Below are 18,745 nucleotides of genomic sequence, written 5' to 3' on the forward strand. Positions count from 1 at the left end.
ATCGATGGCCGAAGAATATTGTGCTCGCCGGGTTTCAAATTTGGCGCTTTTGGAAGATGAGACCGGTGTCGAAGATCACATGGCCGAGCATCTATCTACTCATGGCGACCGATTGCTTCTGAATTCTGATGGGCCAGCAACAGCTGCTTACGGCTCAATGCTTTTAATATTTTGGCACCGACGCTTAATAATGCACCTATCTCATGCTAATTAGGGTCATATGCTTTGCACTGTGTTTGGGATCTAAAGAGAGCTGTTTCCCAGTTTATATATGCGAGTGTTTCCGAAGCCAGTAAACCAGAGACCTCGTTTCCCATAAAGACAAGTTTAGGGCATATATTACTGAATTGGATAATCTTTCCGATTTCGCTAAAATCACTGTCTTGACTCTTGAATCTGTTGGTTCTTGGCTTCTGAATTTTGCAAAGACCACCTTGGATGGCATGTTGCTAATCATCTCAACCTAGATTAATAGATGAACTGCATCTCTACCTTTTGAATTGATAATTTACAAATTCATTGAGCAAAGAGATGGACTCGCTCGGTCGTGTACTTTCTAACTTGGCATCAAGATAATTTAAACATTGTTACAACAACGCACGCATAGATTGCACCTTGCCGTATTGCCCTAGCATTAGTGAAGATTAGATACAGATTAATTTAATAATTTTGCAGGCCGGCTGTCAACATAGCGTGAGTATTCCTCCACCTCGAACTGAGCTATTTGCACGGGTAACGTATGGAAAATTAGAAGAACCCTACTTAATGTTTAATTATGTATATTTCTTTTACCAATAAGAAAACATACATTTTGCAAATTAGAGCTAAAGTACTGCCTTGCATGCAATTGCGAGAGACAAGACTATTAAATAAACCTTTTGTTCAAAAAATTTGCACCTTTTCTCTCCACGATATTTAGAGAGGTATATATATATATATATATATATAGACTGAAACAATGTATTGTATGTTGGTGGAACTTGGGTCTGCCGGTTGGCGTCCCTCTTCCAAGTGCATGCACTATGAAGAGGGTGGAGATGGCACTCCACGACATTTCTTATTCGAAAAAAGAAAAAGAAAAAAAAGAAGATGTTTTATTAAAGAAAGAGAGTCACTAATCCTCCTTTCTAGTTATATATACATATAGCAGGATATTAGGTGAGCCTTTAGAAGCAATGAGCAACAGCTTGCCTCCGTCCTCTTACGCAACATATAAATAAAGAGAAGAACAGATTACTCAATCACATGTGCTTCACACCATGACTGGAAAAAGATGGATCATATATAAAACCATGACTTTGTCTCTCTCTTATGTTCTTACGTGTGTGTCGTTGCTGTGCTGCCAGTATAATGGCACATATTGTATGTGCTTTCAGGGGATATCATTTGTTACCTGTGTTATATTCAATAAGATTTTAAGCAATATTTTGTGTTTTCGTTAGTTGGAAGTATGATACAATAGTAGCCTGACAGCAATGCTTAAATAATTAGTCATGTTGATATTGTGATCATAATAACATAAGAAAAGGACTGCAAGGGGAGGCCCATTATTATGAGAAATTAAAAGAATACCAGAGAAAAGGCAAGAAAGACGTTGCTGCATGCAACGAGTACCTCAATGAATTCAGAGGCTGAGATCTAAATTGAGAGCTCTGGAAATTTAAAATGATGATCATGTTAATTATATATCAATCCGCTTAACCTTCGACAACAAACGCATGCGACACATGAAAGGAGGAGATGATGCAATTTCAGCAAGCCCACTGCATACAAAATAACAATGCTTCGAAATCATACACACCTCTGTAAATACATTATTCGTGCTTTTTTGTTTTTTGTTTTTGTGACCTATAGACAAAGCGAAATGAGAAAAATTTTAAAAAGGTCCACCTGTAATTCTCCATACGTTCTTCCATCAACATCTATGACAGGTAGAGGGAGGGGAAGGGGTTGTTAAGAACTAAGAAAATTCCCATTCAATTCACAAGCCAGTTCCCCCTGAGAGACATCGAACCATGCATCAGATAGATCTTGGGACCGCGATGTCGTCGGATAGCTGCTGAATTCTTCTGAACTATCCACATGTTGAAGTCCTTGACATGGATTCAGCCTCCTCTCATAAGTCTTGAACTCTGTCCGAATTGGAGATTCCAACTTAATCCCAGAAGAATACCAATTGAAGACCTCATTTCCTAGCACAGTGCTCGTCTGAGCTGGTATATTGCAGTTCCAGTTGCTGCCATTGTTCAAACTCTCTTGGATTCCACAGCTGTCTGAATTATCTAATGCTTCACCATAATCGCAATACACTGAGTTGGGTCCCGAAGTAAAACTGCAATCAAAATTCATCATGAATTCGTTCTGCTCTAGAGGTCTACAAGTTTGTCGGAATTGGCGGTAGAAGTTTGCGCCAGTCTCGACCCGATCGATAGCTGCTTGGCATTCGAATGAGGCAAAGGGACCGAAGATGGGCTTCATGCTGGGTTTTTGCCTCTCTTCTTGTGCTCCTGTCTCTCTTAATGGCTTGTGGGTGATCGGGTCGATCCCCCTCTGCTTAAGCTTCTTCTTTAGGCTCGAATTCCAGAAGTTCTTGATCTCATTATCGGTTCTCCCTGGCAATTGTGCTGCGATTTGAGACCACCTGCGGCAGAAGACCAGAAAAGATTGGAGACCTACTTGTGCTGTCAAATAGAAAGATATAGCTCCGAGGGAAAGTCTTCGGATTGATCGGTACCTGTTGCCTAGAACTTCATGCAGGCTCATGATCAAATCCTCCTCCTGCTGCGTGAAGTTTCCTCTCTTAAGGTCCGGCCTCAGGTAATTTATCCACCTCAGTCTACAGCTCTTCCCACATCTTTCCAATCCTGAAAGAAGTAGAAGAGAGCACATTCTGTTTGAAAGCTTAGAAGAGAGAGCAGAGAGAATGCAATGAGGATACAAAATTAAAACATGCCTGCTTGTCTGGGCACAGAGCTCCAACAGCCAATGCCAAATCTAGCGATGTGGTTGTAAAGCTTCTCATCTTCTTCAGGTGACCACAGGCCTTTCCTTAGCTTCTGCTTGGTGCAGTGCGGATGCCGCCCCATTCTCCGACCGGAAGGCCAAGAACTCTGTTGGTTATTGGTGATTTCAGATTTCGAGAGACCGAGGCAATTGGCGGACTTGACGATCAATCTAATTTTTAGGAAGGAATATTAGACAATATAGAAGAAATTCCTCTTGATTAAAATGATATCATGTTTAACGCTCAAGGAAAGGAAGGAGGGGAGGAAGAAAGAAGAGGGTGTTGCCCACAGCAGGTGAGGCAATCGAGTGGGGTTTTAAGCTGACCTTGAAGTTCTTGCATTGAAATAGGTGGGGTGCGGAGGTATCTTAAACAATTGGAAAAGTGCTCGAGAAAATAATTTAGGAAAGAGTTTTGCAACGAAGCTTATTCAAGTGCTAGGAGGGATGGAGGAAAGATGCTATGCTTTTTGGGTTGGTAGGGGGGTGACTTTTAGTATATGACATCTGATTCTCGTTTCCCTGATAATTAGAACAAGGATACTTCCTAGTTCCTTCAACTACGCGCTCATTAATATAAAACATATGCGAACATATCATCCAAACTTGCCATTCCAATTAATTCAAGTCATATTGTAGTCAATTTCTGCTTCGGTGCATGTGGATCATCTGTTTCGAGGGCACAAATGACAGCAACTATAAATACTTAGTAGAGTTCATCTCATAATTAATTGTATTAAGCAAAGCTGATGATACAAAAAAAAAATTGAATATCAAGCATTGAGGATGCTTATGTCGGTAATATTTGATTGTGGTTGGGAACAATTTCACCAACGATTACAATGTTGAAATCGACATAAATTTCAGCATCAAGTTCCAAAGTTTAAATGAATAAACTACCTAACGATGTTAATAAAAGCAGCTAATCTACCTTTGGTGAGTGCAAAGGTGGAGTTGGTGTTAAAGTGCTCCATGGGAGATGAGCAACACTACTAAAGCACTAATGGACCAATGATCATAATTGGAGATAGAGTGCGATTCTAATTATGAATACTATTGGTTCGGAGGAAACAAATCATGCAGCTCTAGAACCATTGATAGCGCCATTTTGTGTCGTATCACCGCATTTAATGTATCTGACATATCCTAACTATTCATGCGCAAAATCAAACAAATACCGAGGAGTGGATACATTTTATGATAGTACTCAAAGCGTATGTTTCCTTGGTCATTTCTAAGTCCCATATGTCCTACATCAACAGTAACATATCCATGCGTAGGCGCACGTATATTTCAAACCCCCCTTTTTAGAACTCAGTTTTACGATCCAAATGCGTCTTTAGAATAGGAATAGCTTTTCATCGAGAAAAGCAAATTTCCTTTTCGAAGATTAGTTGTAAGCCATTGTTTTCTAGATACAGCCGGCTCGCTAGAAAACCTTGCAATAAATGCAACATTACAGTCGCAAGGGAAAAAAAAAAAAACTCCTTGACCTCCCGAAAAACTCGTGGAATGCTTGCAAGCCGCCCGTTGTGGTGGCTAACAAACTAACATACGTATGGTTTGGCAAGAGTGAACAATTAAGTACGTACAGGTGTATGGAATCTAGGGATCGAATCCATCTCATCCCTACGCCCGTTTGTGGTGTCTTGACTATTATATCCATCCGATCAAGAGGGAACGTCCACGATTGGATTGGGACTGTGGCACTGAAATCCATACACTTTAGGGAGGGTCCAATGATGGGAAGGTTGACAGCTATGGATGCGATGTGAGGCGATCCACGTTGAGAGACAAACCACTCGACAAAGCCAATGGTGGGCCCCTGTAATCTCTCTCTCTCTTGCGGGTTCATCCCCCGCCGTCCTCTCGAAGAGTTCACAATCCATGCGAGGAGTATATGTTATGCATGTATTTTGTCTGTATAAGATGATTGCGACTTAGATGGTTGAATAACAACCACCAAATTGATCCCACTAGATTACGGATATATGATGTGAAGCGACATAAATTTCATATTAAAAAAAAGCTGGACAAAATTTTTTTATTAAAATTATTTGGTTCTAAATATACGTGATCTTTATATGTTCTACCTATTTAAATCATGACGTCCGCTTAGTTAAGAGTGTGCATCCATTCATAAATGCTATAATCCAACTGCAAACTCCATGATCGGTTTATGATTCGTCTAAATGAGACTATGCTGTAGTTTTCTACTGCCTGTATGGCTCACAAACAGTTTGCGATGAAGAAAATATGTGCATCTCCAAAAGAGTAACAAAAAAGAGCAGGATACTAATTAGCAAGTCGATTGCTTGGTACTTAAACCTTTTTATAAGCTAACACGAGGTGTCCCTCTCTTGTGCGAGTTATCATGAGGTTATCCCTTCACCTAAGTCATGTAAAGAACTAAAGAAACCTCATGGAGTGGTTATAGATCGTAGTAATTGATGGTACCAAAATTTGTCCTCAAGTGCTTGTCCGGTGCATAAAACTGGAGTTCCTTTTTTTTTCGGTAAAGTGACTGTAGTTCCGTTTTTGATCCCAACTACACTTTCTCTCTACTTTTTTGTTTTGGTTAACTTCTAGTAATGAACGACTCTTGTTTCCGTAAAGCCCTCCTTTCCTAATAAGTTAACTACGTTATTAAATCTGACACACGTGGAAATGGATATATCCATTGATGATGACCGTTTTAATTTGTAGCACAATATTCATATAGAAATAGATATTGATGGATTATTCTTTTAGCTGGCATGCAAACATTATATTGTGATCACAAAATCCAGTCAGGTGCTTATTTACTTTTTTTTTTAAAAAAAAATACAACGACAACTCACACCATATATGTATGAGTGCACCTGTAAGAGTCAAAAACTAAAAGTCGAAGAAGGAGTGGGGGAAGCAGCCTCCATGCACTTCCAACGGTGCTTATTTACTTTTTCATTAAGGTCAAGCCAACAACTCTCATGTAACTTTCACTGGTTTCATCTCTTGGTCCACATGAATAACCAAAATATTGTGCTAATTCCTCAGTTCTTCCGAGTCTTTCTCGAATTCTGTAGTATTTGTAGAAGATAACAAGGTATGATAGAATCTACTGTTAAAATTTTTGACAGTATAGCATTTAGGTCCATGCGAATCCGTTGCAAACCCAAACAGGATCCCTTTTTGTAGGAACGCCATCATTTCATTTTATTCTTGAAAGCCATGTCCACGTCGTTGGTAGTTCTTGGGCAAAAGAACTATCGTAGAATTCTGCATGGAGATAAATGAGTGAATGAGTAGACAAACGTCCTTCTCCCTTCGAGAAAGTGGTGCACTTCTCACGGTCCCCATTCCCCCACAAGAAAACTTCCATGTCAAGAGATCATGATCCAAGAGTGAACAGATAAAAGATATGGAGCCTCATGACTTTTCTCACTCATATGTTCCAAACAATAAGGTCTCTCTCGGCTTCGCTGGAAATGTCCCTTGTCGCCATGTAAAGAAGAAACTTTTTCTCCACTCGCTGCAGTGGTCCATTTCAATTCACCACCCCCTGTCGTTTTAACTTCCACTAGAAAGAAAGAAAGGTTTGTCCCCACATTTTGCATGCCTGAGCTGCATACGGTCCAAGCTAGTCCCTCTCTTGGCGTGCCTCCATGCACAGAGGCTAATTGTTGGAGCTAGGCCAAAAGACGCCTTGGAGGATGCCCTGAGAGGAAGAAGCTAGAATTTTGAAATAATGCATTTTAGCTGAAAAGTTCTCAAGAGGGTGCGACGGTTTTGTGATCTAGATCTTGCGAGAATCCGCCCAATTGGGCCCATCCTACATTGAAGTCGGCAATACCCACAGACTTCAAATGGAAAAATTTAAAAAATTTTGGGATCGAAACAGATCTAGACATTTAGATCAAGTCTATAATCTCACTAGATATAGACGTTTCCTCTAATAGTCGATCTGGACCACTCAGACCGGAACTGTGATCAGAATTAGACTGAGACTTAGACTGAGATTCTCTCTTTCTCTCTCTAGGCAGAACCAGAGATCTTAGTTCAAAGCCCTGACTCCCTTTTGTTCAGATTCAAGTTAACCCGTGGGTGGAGGCCCTAAACCACCGGCCATTACTTCAGCTACAGCTACATCTTTTTGAAATTTAGCTATTATTGATTTTCACCTGACCAGTTGAATTCTTCTTGCTCGAACCGACCTGGGCAGTCAAGCACTGCCATCTGACCGACCTAATTTAGGGACATAAAACCATTTTCTAATAGTGTTTTAATTTTTGATTTTGCTTGATCTATGAGATGATGATGAAATTAATGATATTTTAATGATATTAAAACATGTGTATCTGACCTGTCTAACCGAAGTAGGATTTTTGAAACAAGAAGAGGTAAGTAACCCAATACTTGAAAATGTGTTTTCTAAATTTTTAATAAAATAATAATTAGTTGATTAAATTTGAGTATAATATCTATTTTATACTTCGTTAAACACTCGGGCGTGTTAATGTTATAATAGTAATTATTTTAAAATATGTTATGTGCTATGTTATAAAATTTGAAATATATGACTAAAAAAATTATGAAAAATTTATTTTATATGTATGTATTCTCAGCACGGCTATAATCTGGCCCTGTCAATAGACATTATTTGTTAGTCTTGTTGACTTGTAATCTGAGAAAGTAGTTTCAACATCACACCACCGATGATTAAAATAGTAGTATTTAGACATCATACCATCGGTGGTTAAGAATAGTTGTGTTTGGCATTTTGTAATACATGCTGACCCATGCTACTGGGTTTCTAGTATCAATTTATGAAAATAATAATAATTTTTTTTTGAAAAAAGAGAGATATGTATTATTCAAGAATTGAATTATTTTTTAATAAATATCTTGCTTTTAACTAATTATTTGGCATGCTTAAATCCCACGTTGGGATGTTATATTGTTTATTGGCCTAGTGTAGCTCATTATTATATTTTCTCTATTTTTCAGATCTAGATTCATAATTGCTCGGAACTTGGAGAGTGTGCTATATCTTCTTAAAATACTTTTAGTTCTTAGAATTTTAGTCAGACTTAGACTAGTTAGAATATTTTATTTGATTTAAATAAATAATGTTGTTGACTTGTGTCAGTATAGAACTATTGTAAGAATTATTTGAATAAGTTCTTGATTAAATAATTTTTTTAAAAAAATATTATTACTATGATATAATTTATAGTCTTGTATATTTGTATGATCTACCATACGGGTATGCAGTGTCTGTTATACTCTGGGTTAGAGACTTAGAGTCACCATAGGTTTTACCATTTTGATCCCACTAGAGGCCCATTTTGATCGACTTTGCAAATCAACACGTGCTTGCCTCGGAGCATGGGGCTCGCGGACCTGATCAGATCGTGCCGCCGCGGTTGGATGCAATCAATTTTTGGTCCGGACTTTATGCATGCCATCGATTGATGCTACTTTCTAGGCTCCGGGACATTTGATCATGAGATGATTAAGTGGTTCCATGGTTAAATCCTATTATGAAATTTGGGCATAAACCTTAATACACGTACTTCTGTGATTTTCTCTACTCATTAATAAATAAAGGATAGCATTTTGGTAACTCTTATTTCTATCAAAAGAAAAGGGGCATAAACCATATATCTTATTATGTTCGGGTTTATTTGCACTTGTTAATGCCGCATTGCCGTACCTTAGGGTTTGCTTAGTTTGGTTTACATGCATGGAGTTTAAATGCGCACAGCCGGACAAATGGCAGCAAAGATCATGATATTTTTTTTTTTTTGTAGGATTCTCTTGTGATTTTATTTATTTATTTTCTACCCATATGGTTATCTAATTTCAAACTCAAATAAGTAAAATACTCTCTCAAAACAAAGTCAGAATAAAAAACTCCTGCATCATCGTTTAAATTTTTTTGACATGCATATAGCATATTAGACCATTAAGCTTGTGACAAATTGCATATTTTAGACTTGCAAATCCTTTCACGTCCATGTCCATGCCAGCCTTAATCATGATATCATTGCTAGTTTCTCAACTTATAAAATGATTGATCTGCCCGACTTTTTTATGCTAGAAGATAGTTACGGAACAAGAACTATTTTCCTAAATCAAAACTTAGCGTTGCAAACTTAAGAATTTATTTCATCTTCTCCTATCACTCCCCCCCCCCCCCCCCCCCCCCCCCCCCCCCCCTCCCTTTAGAGAGCTCTGATGGCTTTTTTTTTTGTTTTAGATTTTTATAATAACACCAATGATAACCATCCTAGGAAGATGAAAGGAAGATGCAATATTTCTTCTAGTCATCGACAATTTTAGATCAAATAGACATTATTGTATTAAAGCTGCATTCGGAATGATGATCGGTACAAATGCTAAAGCTTTATTTAATCTGACCCCGGAAACTCATATCCAATTCAATATATAATTTTTAAGCACAAATGTGTAAATTAAATATTGAAGAATATCTATATCTATACATATAATGATAATTTTAGAGATTAATATGTGAAAAGATCATGTGAATTAGCACTGATAGGGAAAAAATGGATTGTTCAGCCCACAACTAAAAGGCCGCCCAGTAAGCATCAACGACAATCAGCTGATTCTTCACTTTGGCCTAGGGTCAGCTCGTTCTTGGGACTCCGCCAAAAGCTCCACCAACTTCGAATATTCGCCGACTCTCCCGACCAAGCTTGTCCTCGGCGGCTTTTTCGACTCCACTGGCGTGGTCGCCCTCGGCGTGGTGCCACATTGGTGTTGAGGTTTTTTCGTTATGTAAGTTGGATTCCCTGGTATTACTCTTCAAACTAATAAATATGGTGTCACAAAATTTTTCCTTCGTTAAAAAAAGGCTGTAAATCACCTGCTACCTATGATCGGCTTGCTATGCGCGGAGCCCGACTCGCACGACAACCCCACAATGTCTCACAACCCCTGATTGCCACGTGGCAGGTGTATTGAGCAGTGATTGGTTGCGGGTAATCGGTATCTGTATTCTCGGCCGAATGGCCAAAGTAAACGAGAACGGTGAGTTTGGGTCCATCTAACGAGGCACAGCCCATGTCGCCAGCGAGAATGAAGGCCGATCTCGTTTTTTTTGGTGAAAAAAGCCCGTCTCTCTTTGGTGCGATCGAGAAGAGTGCAGAAGATTTTAGGGCAAATATGCGGCCGATTCGGCAAGAAATCAGAGCAACCTGTTTAGAGAGAGAGAGAGAGAGAGAGAGAGTAAGGTTCTTTTTAGGCCCTTAGATCTCCACCGATGTCTCATTGTGTTTGGATTTGAATCCAGTCACATTCTGCTCATTGAATTCCTCCACTCTGCTCCAGAACTATTTCCCCCCTTTTCTCTCCGTGCAGGACAGGTGATTGTTTGTTTTATTTATTCGAAATTGAGTTGAAGTCCGTATTGCTTGGTAGAATTGGAAAAATCGAATGATCTCTCTCTGTTTTTTTTTATGGCTATGATGGACCTTGCACAATTTCATTTGTCCTCTTCTTTACTTCCGGCTCTCAGATCAGTAGGTTTTGTGTGTGTGTGTGGCGCGCGCGTGATTAGAGATGCAGGCTGAGATTGAAGGCGTCGTTCTCTTTTATACCTGTTTAAGTTACCACCAGTTCAATAATCTTTGCAAAACAATCTAGTCGTTTGGTTATAAATTGATATGATTTCGTCAGGGTGCTTTCTTCGTCATCTGAGAAGCTTAATGTAGTAAAGATCGTGGATTGAAAGATAATGTTCATGCAGTGTTTTTGATTTATACTTTGGATTCATCTAATTTCGTTGGCACTGTAGAGAATTTACAGCTCTTTACAAATTTCTGCTCTTTTTCTTTCCACCACTGCATAGATTTCCTCAGCTGGCCGAACCAAAGGGCAGTGAGTTGTTTCTACTGCTCCTACCGAGCATGATATACAACTCGGACATTTTAACAATACTAGCAATCTGGACGCATGTAATGCCTGTTAAAACATAAATTAATAAAATTCAAAAGCTTGGGGAATTAGATAGACAAAATACATGGATTAGAAGGAGTTTCGTTTTTCCTTGTTTGTTTTGAAAATCTAAAACAGAGTCCAATGGATTGCGGGTATGGATGAGATAGGTACAGATTTTTTTCTTCAAATAAATAGATTCCAATTAGTTTCCGAATATCATGTAGACAAGAGATAGAGAGCAAAAGGTAAAAAAATCAAAAAAAAAAAACAATCAAATGTAGTTGATCATGCTAATTCAATTTCCTAGGATGGATTGCGCTCCTCTTGAGAGGGGAGGATATCTACTCCTCTTAGGTCCAAAACCAATAATCAATTATTTGAATTGAAGATCCACATGGTTGATCACGATCTATATCACTGAAAATGCTTAGAAACTAAAATTACCTGTTTAGCAGTCTCTAACCTATGGACTGCTCTTAGTACGAGGACCTAAAATTTGTTTCCATAGTGAGAGCTATATGTACTTACAAATTAAATAATTTTTACCACTTGAGTTCGAAAATCCGACAAATATTGAACTTCCCTCCAAGTATGTCACTTCATTTAGTCAGCCTCAATTTAATGGATGCATTATCGACTTAAACTTTGATGTGAATTGCTGCTATGCCACTTCAGACAGCTTGTGGTGCGATTCTGGATTTGATTACTAACCATGAAGGAGAAAAAGACCTTTCAAAACACAGAATGCCTATTTGTGCAGGAAATTTACAGTTGATAAAATAATATTCTCTTGGCGTGAGCTATGCTCCATTGTTTATCCTAAGGATATTGCAGCAGTATGCTCCATTCTTTATATCCTAAGGATTTTGCAGAAGCAACATACTTACTGCATATGTTCTATCTTTCTTTTTAAATTCTAATTCACCCAATTGTCATTGTCTTTGCCTCTTTTCACTTTCCCATTATTAGACTTGCCTTTTACTTATTGCTATTCAATATAATGATTTCATTTATGTGCAGTTATCTTCGCATTCATCGAATACAAAACTGCTTATCACTCCTTCTATCTTCCTGTAGGTTAGTTCGCATAATTTTACCTTATGATTGTTATTGAATAATTACATTTACATATCTAGGTCTTGTTGATCATGGTTATGATGCCAAACCAGGAAACTGGGAACTTTCTTGTATATTATATTTTGAATAGTGCATGCAAACTTTTTTGACCTATTCATTTAAATTTCAACAATTTTTGTACGTAATTCAGAATTTTGGTCATATATAGTGCCTTGTACATAACTTAGTGTCCATTGAAGCGTAAGATGACACAAGATATGCTTTCTTCTTTTGTTGATGTAATTCCTCATTATAATATTCATCCATGATTTTTATGGGTAGCTCGAGTTGAGGTCATTTGATTAATTTCATGACCTAAACACCAATCTCTTTTACTATGGACCATTCAAGAGCTTAGAAGCATTTACGAGGAATGTGTTCCACTCAGAGGAGTGATAAAATGTATGTTTGTTTACAGTTCGATGTGGCATAGGGAACAAGATGCAAGTGTGGTTCAAGATAAGGTCAAGCAAAACTTCAGTTATTCTGGCTTCGACCTACAAAAAAAAAAAAAAAACGGAAGTTTCAATGCTGTGATCATTTTTTTTTTCTCAGTGTACATACAAACACATATATGTGTATATATACTACCTAAGTAAGACATGTTAGATAAGATTTCAGTTAAAGATAATCAAAAACAAGAATCAAGAAAAAGGTTATATTAATAGATGCTTATCAGTGGTAAAAAATGACCTAGGTAAAGACCAAAAGAGGAAGAAGAAGGAAATAAGAACTAGCGGAGATAAACGTTATATATTTAGAATGCCCATATTTATTAGCAGGCCAAATAGATACCTCAACTAGCAATATACGAATGCAATGTTAGCAGAGACACAAATGAAAATGAGCCATATATTAAGACTGTCAGCTAGGAGATAATCATGTTTGTTCAATTTTGTAATGATCTGTTGTACAAAGGAATGGAGACAAAGGCAACCATATCAAGTGGAATGATAGTAGGGTGGATGAACTCTGGAAGCGCTTCTGGGGTGCTGTGTGATTGTTGCATCTGAGACTAGAGGGATATATTTCTATGACAATAGTAAAGTCTGCAGTGTTGCGTAATTTAGAATGTTGGGTAATAAACAAAGCCCAAGCACTGAGAATAAGGCTGCTACTAGAAAATATATGAAGCTGGGTGCGGTAAAACAACAATAAGATTAGAAGTTTGTTCACTAAGGGAGGCAATTCATTTGCGTTAATTGTGGATTATGTGGTGGAAAAGTGTTAGATGGTATTGTTGTAGAAAAAAGTTTTGAGGAGGGATGTTCGAGATTGAGTTGGAAGTTGCATTGAAACATCAACAAAAACAAGGCAAAGACATAAGATGACAGAGAATGATATCTTGTAATGGTAATACTTTGTTATTTCTTTGTAAGATTACTCCATGGTACCAAATGCAACCACATAGGCTTTTGCATATCACTTTGCGATTAGAATCATATGCAGCTTCTTGTAGTTTGTGTTATTAGTGATGGAAAGTTTGGATTTATCATAGCCAGTAACACTCTTAATTTAATTTCAGTTTCAGCAGAGGCTCATGGGAATTGCCATGGATCTCATAGATTGAAGCCTTTGTTCTTTATAACATCAAGGCAGCGATCCCATCTCCTTCTTGTCCGTTCCACCAGTCGATTATGCTGTCTACATGATTCCTTTGCGACTTTTCACTCGCAGGTGGCATCATGCATCGTTTGCGACCAAAATGATTGGAGCTGAACGTATAGAATCTCCTCTTTTGATTATGTAATGGCATCCAGGTCCATATCTCAGAAATTAGAGTGCCATCGTATAGAAAAGAGGGGCAAAAAAGAAAAAGAAAATATTTTTTTTTTTAAAAAAAATCAGAATACTAAAAAATAGGACTAGAAATGGCCCCGGGGGCCTCCTTGTACGTGCCTTGGGGATGGGCTGGTGGCCTTTCTCATCTGGGTCATGTGGCACATATGGCATTCTAAATTACTTGGGTTCAATTCTAACCTAAAAAAAGGTTGCGAGGTCAGGCTTTGAGCTCGGGCCAACCAAGCCTCCAGCCCTCCTCATGGGGCTAAAAAGGATGTGTCGACTTAAAATCTGCATCTAAATATGATATTTTGCATGTGATGCAAGGGATGTCACATTCATTAGGACGGCGACGATGATGAGGTATGATTGCTAAAAGCTTTTTTATGTATAAAGAAAAGAATAATAATATTGTATGACGATCTTAATGCTATATGGCCTGGGTGGAGCTAAGCTGCCACCCTAGTAGCTTTATCCCAATAGCAGAGCATACTGGTTGGCGCCTTGGCGGGAAACTCCATTAGAATCCAAAATTCCAAACTCCTAATACCCGCTAAAGAAGGGGGGCGCAGCGGATAATGGATTTATGGAACAAAGCTGGATGGAATTTGGCATTACCCCTACAGAATCTTCTCCCTTGGGTCCATATGTTTATCTTTATCACGCCCTTTTTAAAGTTTCTACTTTCTTGTACATAGGATTCCCTAAAATGTCACTGTTCAATGAATGAAGTACACCGTACATCCTCTCTCTCTCTCTCTCTCTAACTCTTTTAGTGGCCGTTTCTTTGTAAAATATGGGAAGGGAACAGAGCTCGCATGATGAAAAGCTCCCCTAGCTGCTTAAATCATCCTCTCACCTTGCACAAAGCTTCATTGACTCCGAAGGAAACCCACCGTGCCACGAGGCAGCACCATCCGAATTCCTATTTTACTTGGTCGACTAATCTGCTCGTGTATTGAATTGCCCATTCATCCATCGTCCTGATCTGAGTTCAATAAACTGCTTGCTAATTGCAACGTCATGCAAAATACCAATCTGAGCTACGACTCTCTCTTATGTGACCATGCATGTAAACTAGCATTTTTTCTTCATATGCTGTCTTAAAATGTTGTTGTTGTTTGAAAAAACCAATTGATCCAAAAGGAGAAAATTATAAATAAGAAGAGAGTCCGGATCAAGCGAACTAGCAAACACAGGGGACCGGCAAAATCAGTGCATCCAATAAGATGGCTCAATCAATTCGATGATGAGGGGAATCACTGATCTAGGTCTCTCAAGACGGTGATGCGCATGCCACGCGGCGCCTCCCATGGACTTCAATCAATGGACCACAAAGGCTGTTGACGTATGAACGATTGTGCTGTCAATTTCATCTGAGCTGGATCTATGTTACTTCTTTTTTTTTTTTTTGTGTGTGTGTGTGTGTGTGAGAGCGAGAGAGAGAAAAAACAAAAAGGGAAGGGAGTAGCCATCCATGTTTCTCACTTCAAAACCATCCCATCACCATGTTAGCTACAGGGACTTCTCAGGTTCCTTGGATACCAATTTGACAGTCACGTGCCTGAGATTGTGACTGAACAGAGATTTCAATGTGTCGTGAAGGAAGACAATGTTACAGCACCAAATTAGTGTCGCAGTCCTGGCGAAATGCACAGCTTCTCTGGGGTCTTCATGGACTAGTAGTCTACCTTCCCCTTCCAGTGGATTACATCATCGCAGTTACCCCACATACAATGGGCTCTCTGTTGCATCTTACCTCGCATAATAGTGGAATGAGATGTCGATCATTTCCCCTCCTAAATTACTCATAAATAGTGATACTTAGCTTCAGTGCTGTTGTTATGTTAAATATAAAGATAGTGCACCATTTTTTTTTTCTGAATTACTAATGTGCAGGTATAACCAAAACGGTGAAATATTCCTCTGTCAACCACATGCTCATCTAGGCCTAGAAATGCACCATACTGGTAGAAATATTTTTCCTTTGCTTTTGAAAGGTATCTATTGGTATCTAAAAGTGATATATTTCCCCCTCCTTTTTCTGTGAGTAACGCTTGCTACCAGAGTAAGAAACATTTTGACTCTTCCAGGCCTAGAACTAGTCAACTAGCATATGGTATTTACTATTTATGTTGCAATAGCTAAATTACATTAGCTTCAATAAGCTAGTCGATAATGAGATCACTATTTTATACATACTGGGACAAGGTTTCGAGTTTATCCATCTTATCTTTATTAGGTATATACTAGTACTCTTCCTTGTTGTCTGGTCAAAACAACAGCATTTTGATTGTGTAATGAAAGACATGACAAGGTGGAGTTACCTCAATCAGCTTCAGCATGTGACATTTTCAAATATATATGTCTTATCCTTCTTGACCAATTGATGATAGACAAAACCTTATTTGAATGCGAAAGCATTGTTTCCTCGAAAGTGTGAAAGCGCCATCTTTTATCTTGAAAACCTTTGTATACATTCTTTTCACCAACGAAGGTTGCAATCCAATTCTAGATGCGCTTTGCTCTGATTTTATCAATAAAGGATGCATCTCTTTACTACTGTATCAAGGAGGTAAGTTGGGGCCCTTTAAAGGGGAAGCAATCAAAGGCAGAGGGCACTTAACTGGGAGCCGTTTAAGTCAATTAGTTGGGGGCACCAACGCAGCAACTAAATTTTAAAAGATCTCTACATTCATGGCAGCTTTTGGCTACCTAGAAATAGGGGCTATAATATGATGTCATCCTAGAGAGAGAGAGAGAGAGAGAGAGCGCTCTTCCTTGGAGCTAGATGCCATTGAAATATGAGATAAAGCTGGAAAAACTCAAATTCAGAAATGATGATGCTTGTTCACAAACTCGCTACCACCACATATATGCAAAGTGATAAGAAAAATATGGCAGAGAAGCTTGGAATCGATCGTGATCTCTTCTTTCATAATAAACTCAAAGATGCAATTTCTTTGATGTGATTAAAGTCTCAAACTACAAGTGCAATTTATATACTACAACTTTGTACAGAAATTCTCTTCATTACAAGACTGAAGACTCTTCTCTTACTTCGCCCTCTCTACACGGCGAATGAACACCGATTCCAAGTCCGGTGGGCTGAAGAACTCTACTTCATTTGGATTAGACCTCAAAGAAGGCTTTGGCTTCTTTGGAGCCGGTGGGCAGGACAACCTCTCTGGAATCCTTGCTTCCTTCTGCCTGGGAGTCATTTCCAACCTATCTTCTTCTTCTTCTTGGGCATCAATTTGTGGCGGTTTGATCTTTATCGGCCTCAGAGGAGCTGGCAGTGGAATTCCGGCGATTGCCCATATCGTTCCTTCTTCGGCTACTTCGAGTTGGTGCTTCTCTTGGAACCGCATCTGGAGAAGCAGAGCCCAACTCCTTCGACCTTAGAAGAGTCCAACTAGTCTTTTTCTTTTTGTACCAAAAGAAAAAGAGCTCGAGAGGCTACTGCAGTATCTAATTTTACAGCTACAAAGGAGGAGGATAGAAATCGGCAAGCAAGACAATGAACGCGGAGAGCTGAGGGTCTAGTGCGAAAAGAAGCTTTTCTTCTCTTGCTAAAAGCCCAAGATTCAGAACTCTCAAGGCACAAAATATTTAATTAGGTCAACGAGAACAGATCAACATCACGAAGGAAAACGTAGTTTTGCTCGTTAACTGAACAAAGCAAAACGAGAGTAAAGCAAATGAAAGAAGTGGTGTTACAAAGTGGAGAATGTAAGAGAAGGGAGCGATAAGAATGTGACATGAAAGGTGCAAGAGACGAATGGGGAACGAGGAGAGGCCACTATTATTTTCCCTCCCAATCTCTATTTAAGAAGAAAGTAATAGGTAAAATAAGGAACAGGGGAAAAGTTGAGTGGTTAAGAGAGAGAGAGAGAGAGAGAGAGAGAGAGAGAGAGAGAATCTGCTGAGCGCCGAGGAAACTCTGTGAACACAAGCCAAATGGAGAGCCGAAACCAGCAGTATAAAAGAGGGAGGAGAGAGAGAGAGAAGCCGAAGCAAGGAAGTGCCCGTGACTTGCCGCGCTGCCCGGAAACCTCCCTTGGGCTACGCGCCAAAATTAGAGGGACTTGGCGCCGCTTTACCAACGGTCCCCCCCCCATCTCCGGGCTCAGCCAAATGTTTGACATCACGAGCCCAACTAAATATCCTAAATCCTCAAGCATCCGATCAAAAACCAAGCTTACGCCCTTTCTCGGGGACACTTGTTGGGAAAGATTATATATATACATGCACGCACGCGCACATATAGTGGCACATGTATTTCTTTTTCTGCTGTGTTTATTCTTGTTTTCTGAAATGGGTTTCCTTCGGACGCCTGCCTAATGAATGCTAGATGGATCATTTAATCTCACCTATTCAAGTCATGCCAAGTTTTGGGCTTACTATTCAGTTGCTTCGATTTTCTGAGCCTTCTCTGATCAATCAGTTTCTTGATGATCTTGTAAACCATACCAAGTATAATGGTTTCATTTAGCTTGCGAAGTTTTACTAATTTATTTCTCTTCAACTATGTCTTGAAAGTGGCGCGACTAAACATAATCAATATTTAATATGGCAGCTTGTTAGTCGAACCACCAACAGTGGGGTACAAAACTTTTCAAAGTTTCACCTCAGAATGTCAACATCCTGTCAATAATACTTCGCATTAGGGCTTTGCGTAGTTAGCGAGCCAGGCTATCACCGTGGCATGATCTCATCAATCGAGATATCAACAACTCTTGCAAGGCAATCCTCGACAGCTCCATGCTTGGCCCAGGAAATGGAGGGTGTGTATGTCACGAAGAGTACGAGGAAGTCTCTAGGAGTTGTTGGGCTGATTTAAACACTGGGTACCGGGCAACGGGCAATTAAAAAGGGGAAAAGCTGAAAGCTTTGGTGC

At 39.1% G+C, this 18,745-nt stretch overlaps 1 protein-coding gene and 1 long non-coding RNA gene across 2 annotated transcripts; one reads left to right on the forward strand and one right to left on the reverse strand.

Annotated features, from left to right (window-relative positions):
* Positions 1–1,719: 1,719 nt before the first annotated feature.
* LOC103703771 (myb-related protein Hv33-like) lies at positions 1,720–3,640 on the reverse strand. The gene is made up of 3 exons (XM_088701967.2): positions 2,954–3,640; positions 2,735–2,864; positions 1,720–2,641 (listed from the first exon to the last, which is right to left on the reverse strand). Exons 1-3 carry the CDS (start codon positions 3,084–3,086, stop codon positions 1,954–1,956), a joined length of 951 nt encoding a protein of 316 aa, XP_088558093.2. The 5' UTR covers positions 3,087–3,640; the 3' UTR covers positions 1,720–1,953.
* A 6,231-nt stretch (positions 3,641–9,871) lies between these two features.
* Positions 9,872–14,985, forward strand: LOC148703038 (uncharacterized). Its single transcript, XR_015967595.2, has 3 exons — positions 9,872–10,373; positions 11,968–12,024; positions 13,589–14,985. It is a non-coding gene; the product is annotated as an uncharacterized LOC148703038 (long non-coding RNA).
* Positions 14,986–18,745: the final 3,760 nt, after the last annotated feature.

This window comes from Phoenix dactylifera, chromosome 7 (assembly GCF_051530095.1).
Source record: "Phoenix dactylifera cultivar Ajwa chromosome 7, Ajwa_hap1_PhDact_Kaust_v1.1, whole genome shotgun sequence".
Classification (NCBI taxonomy): Eukaryota; Viridiplantae; Streptophyta; class Magnoliopsida; order Arecales; family Arecaceae; genus Phoenix; species Phoenix dactylifera.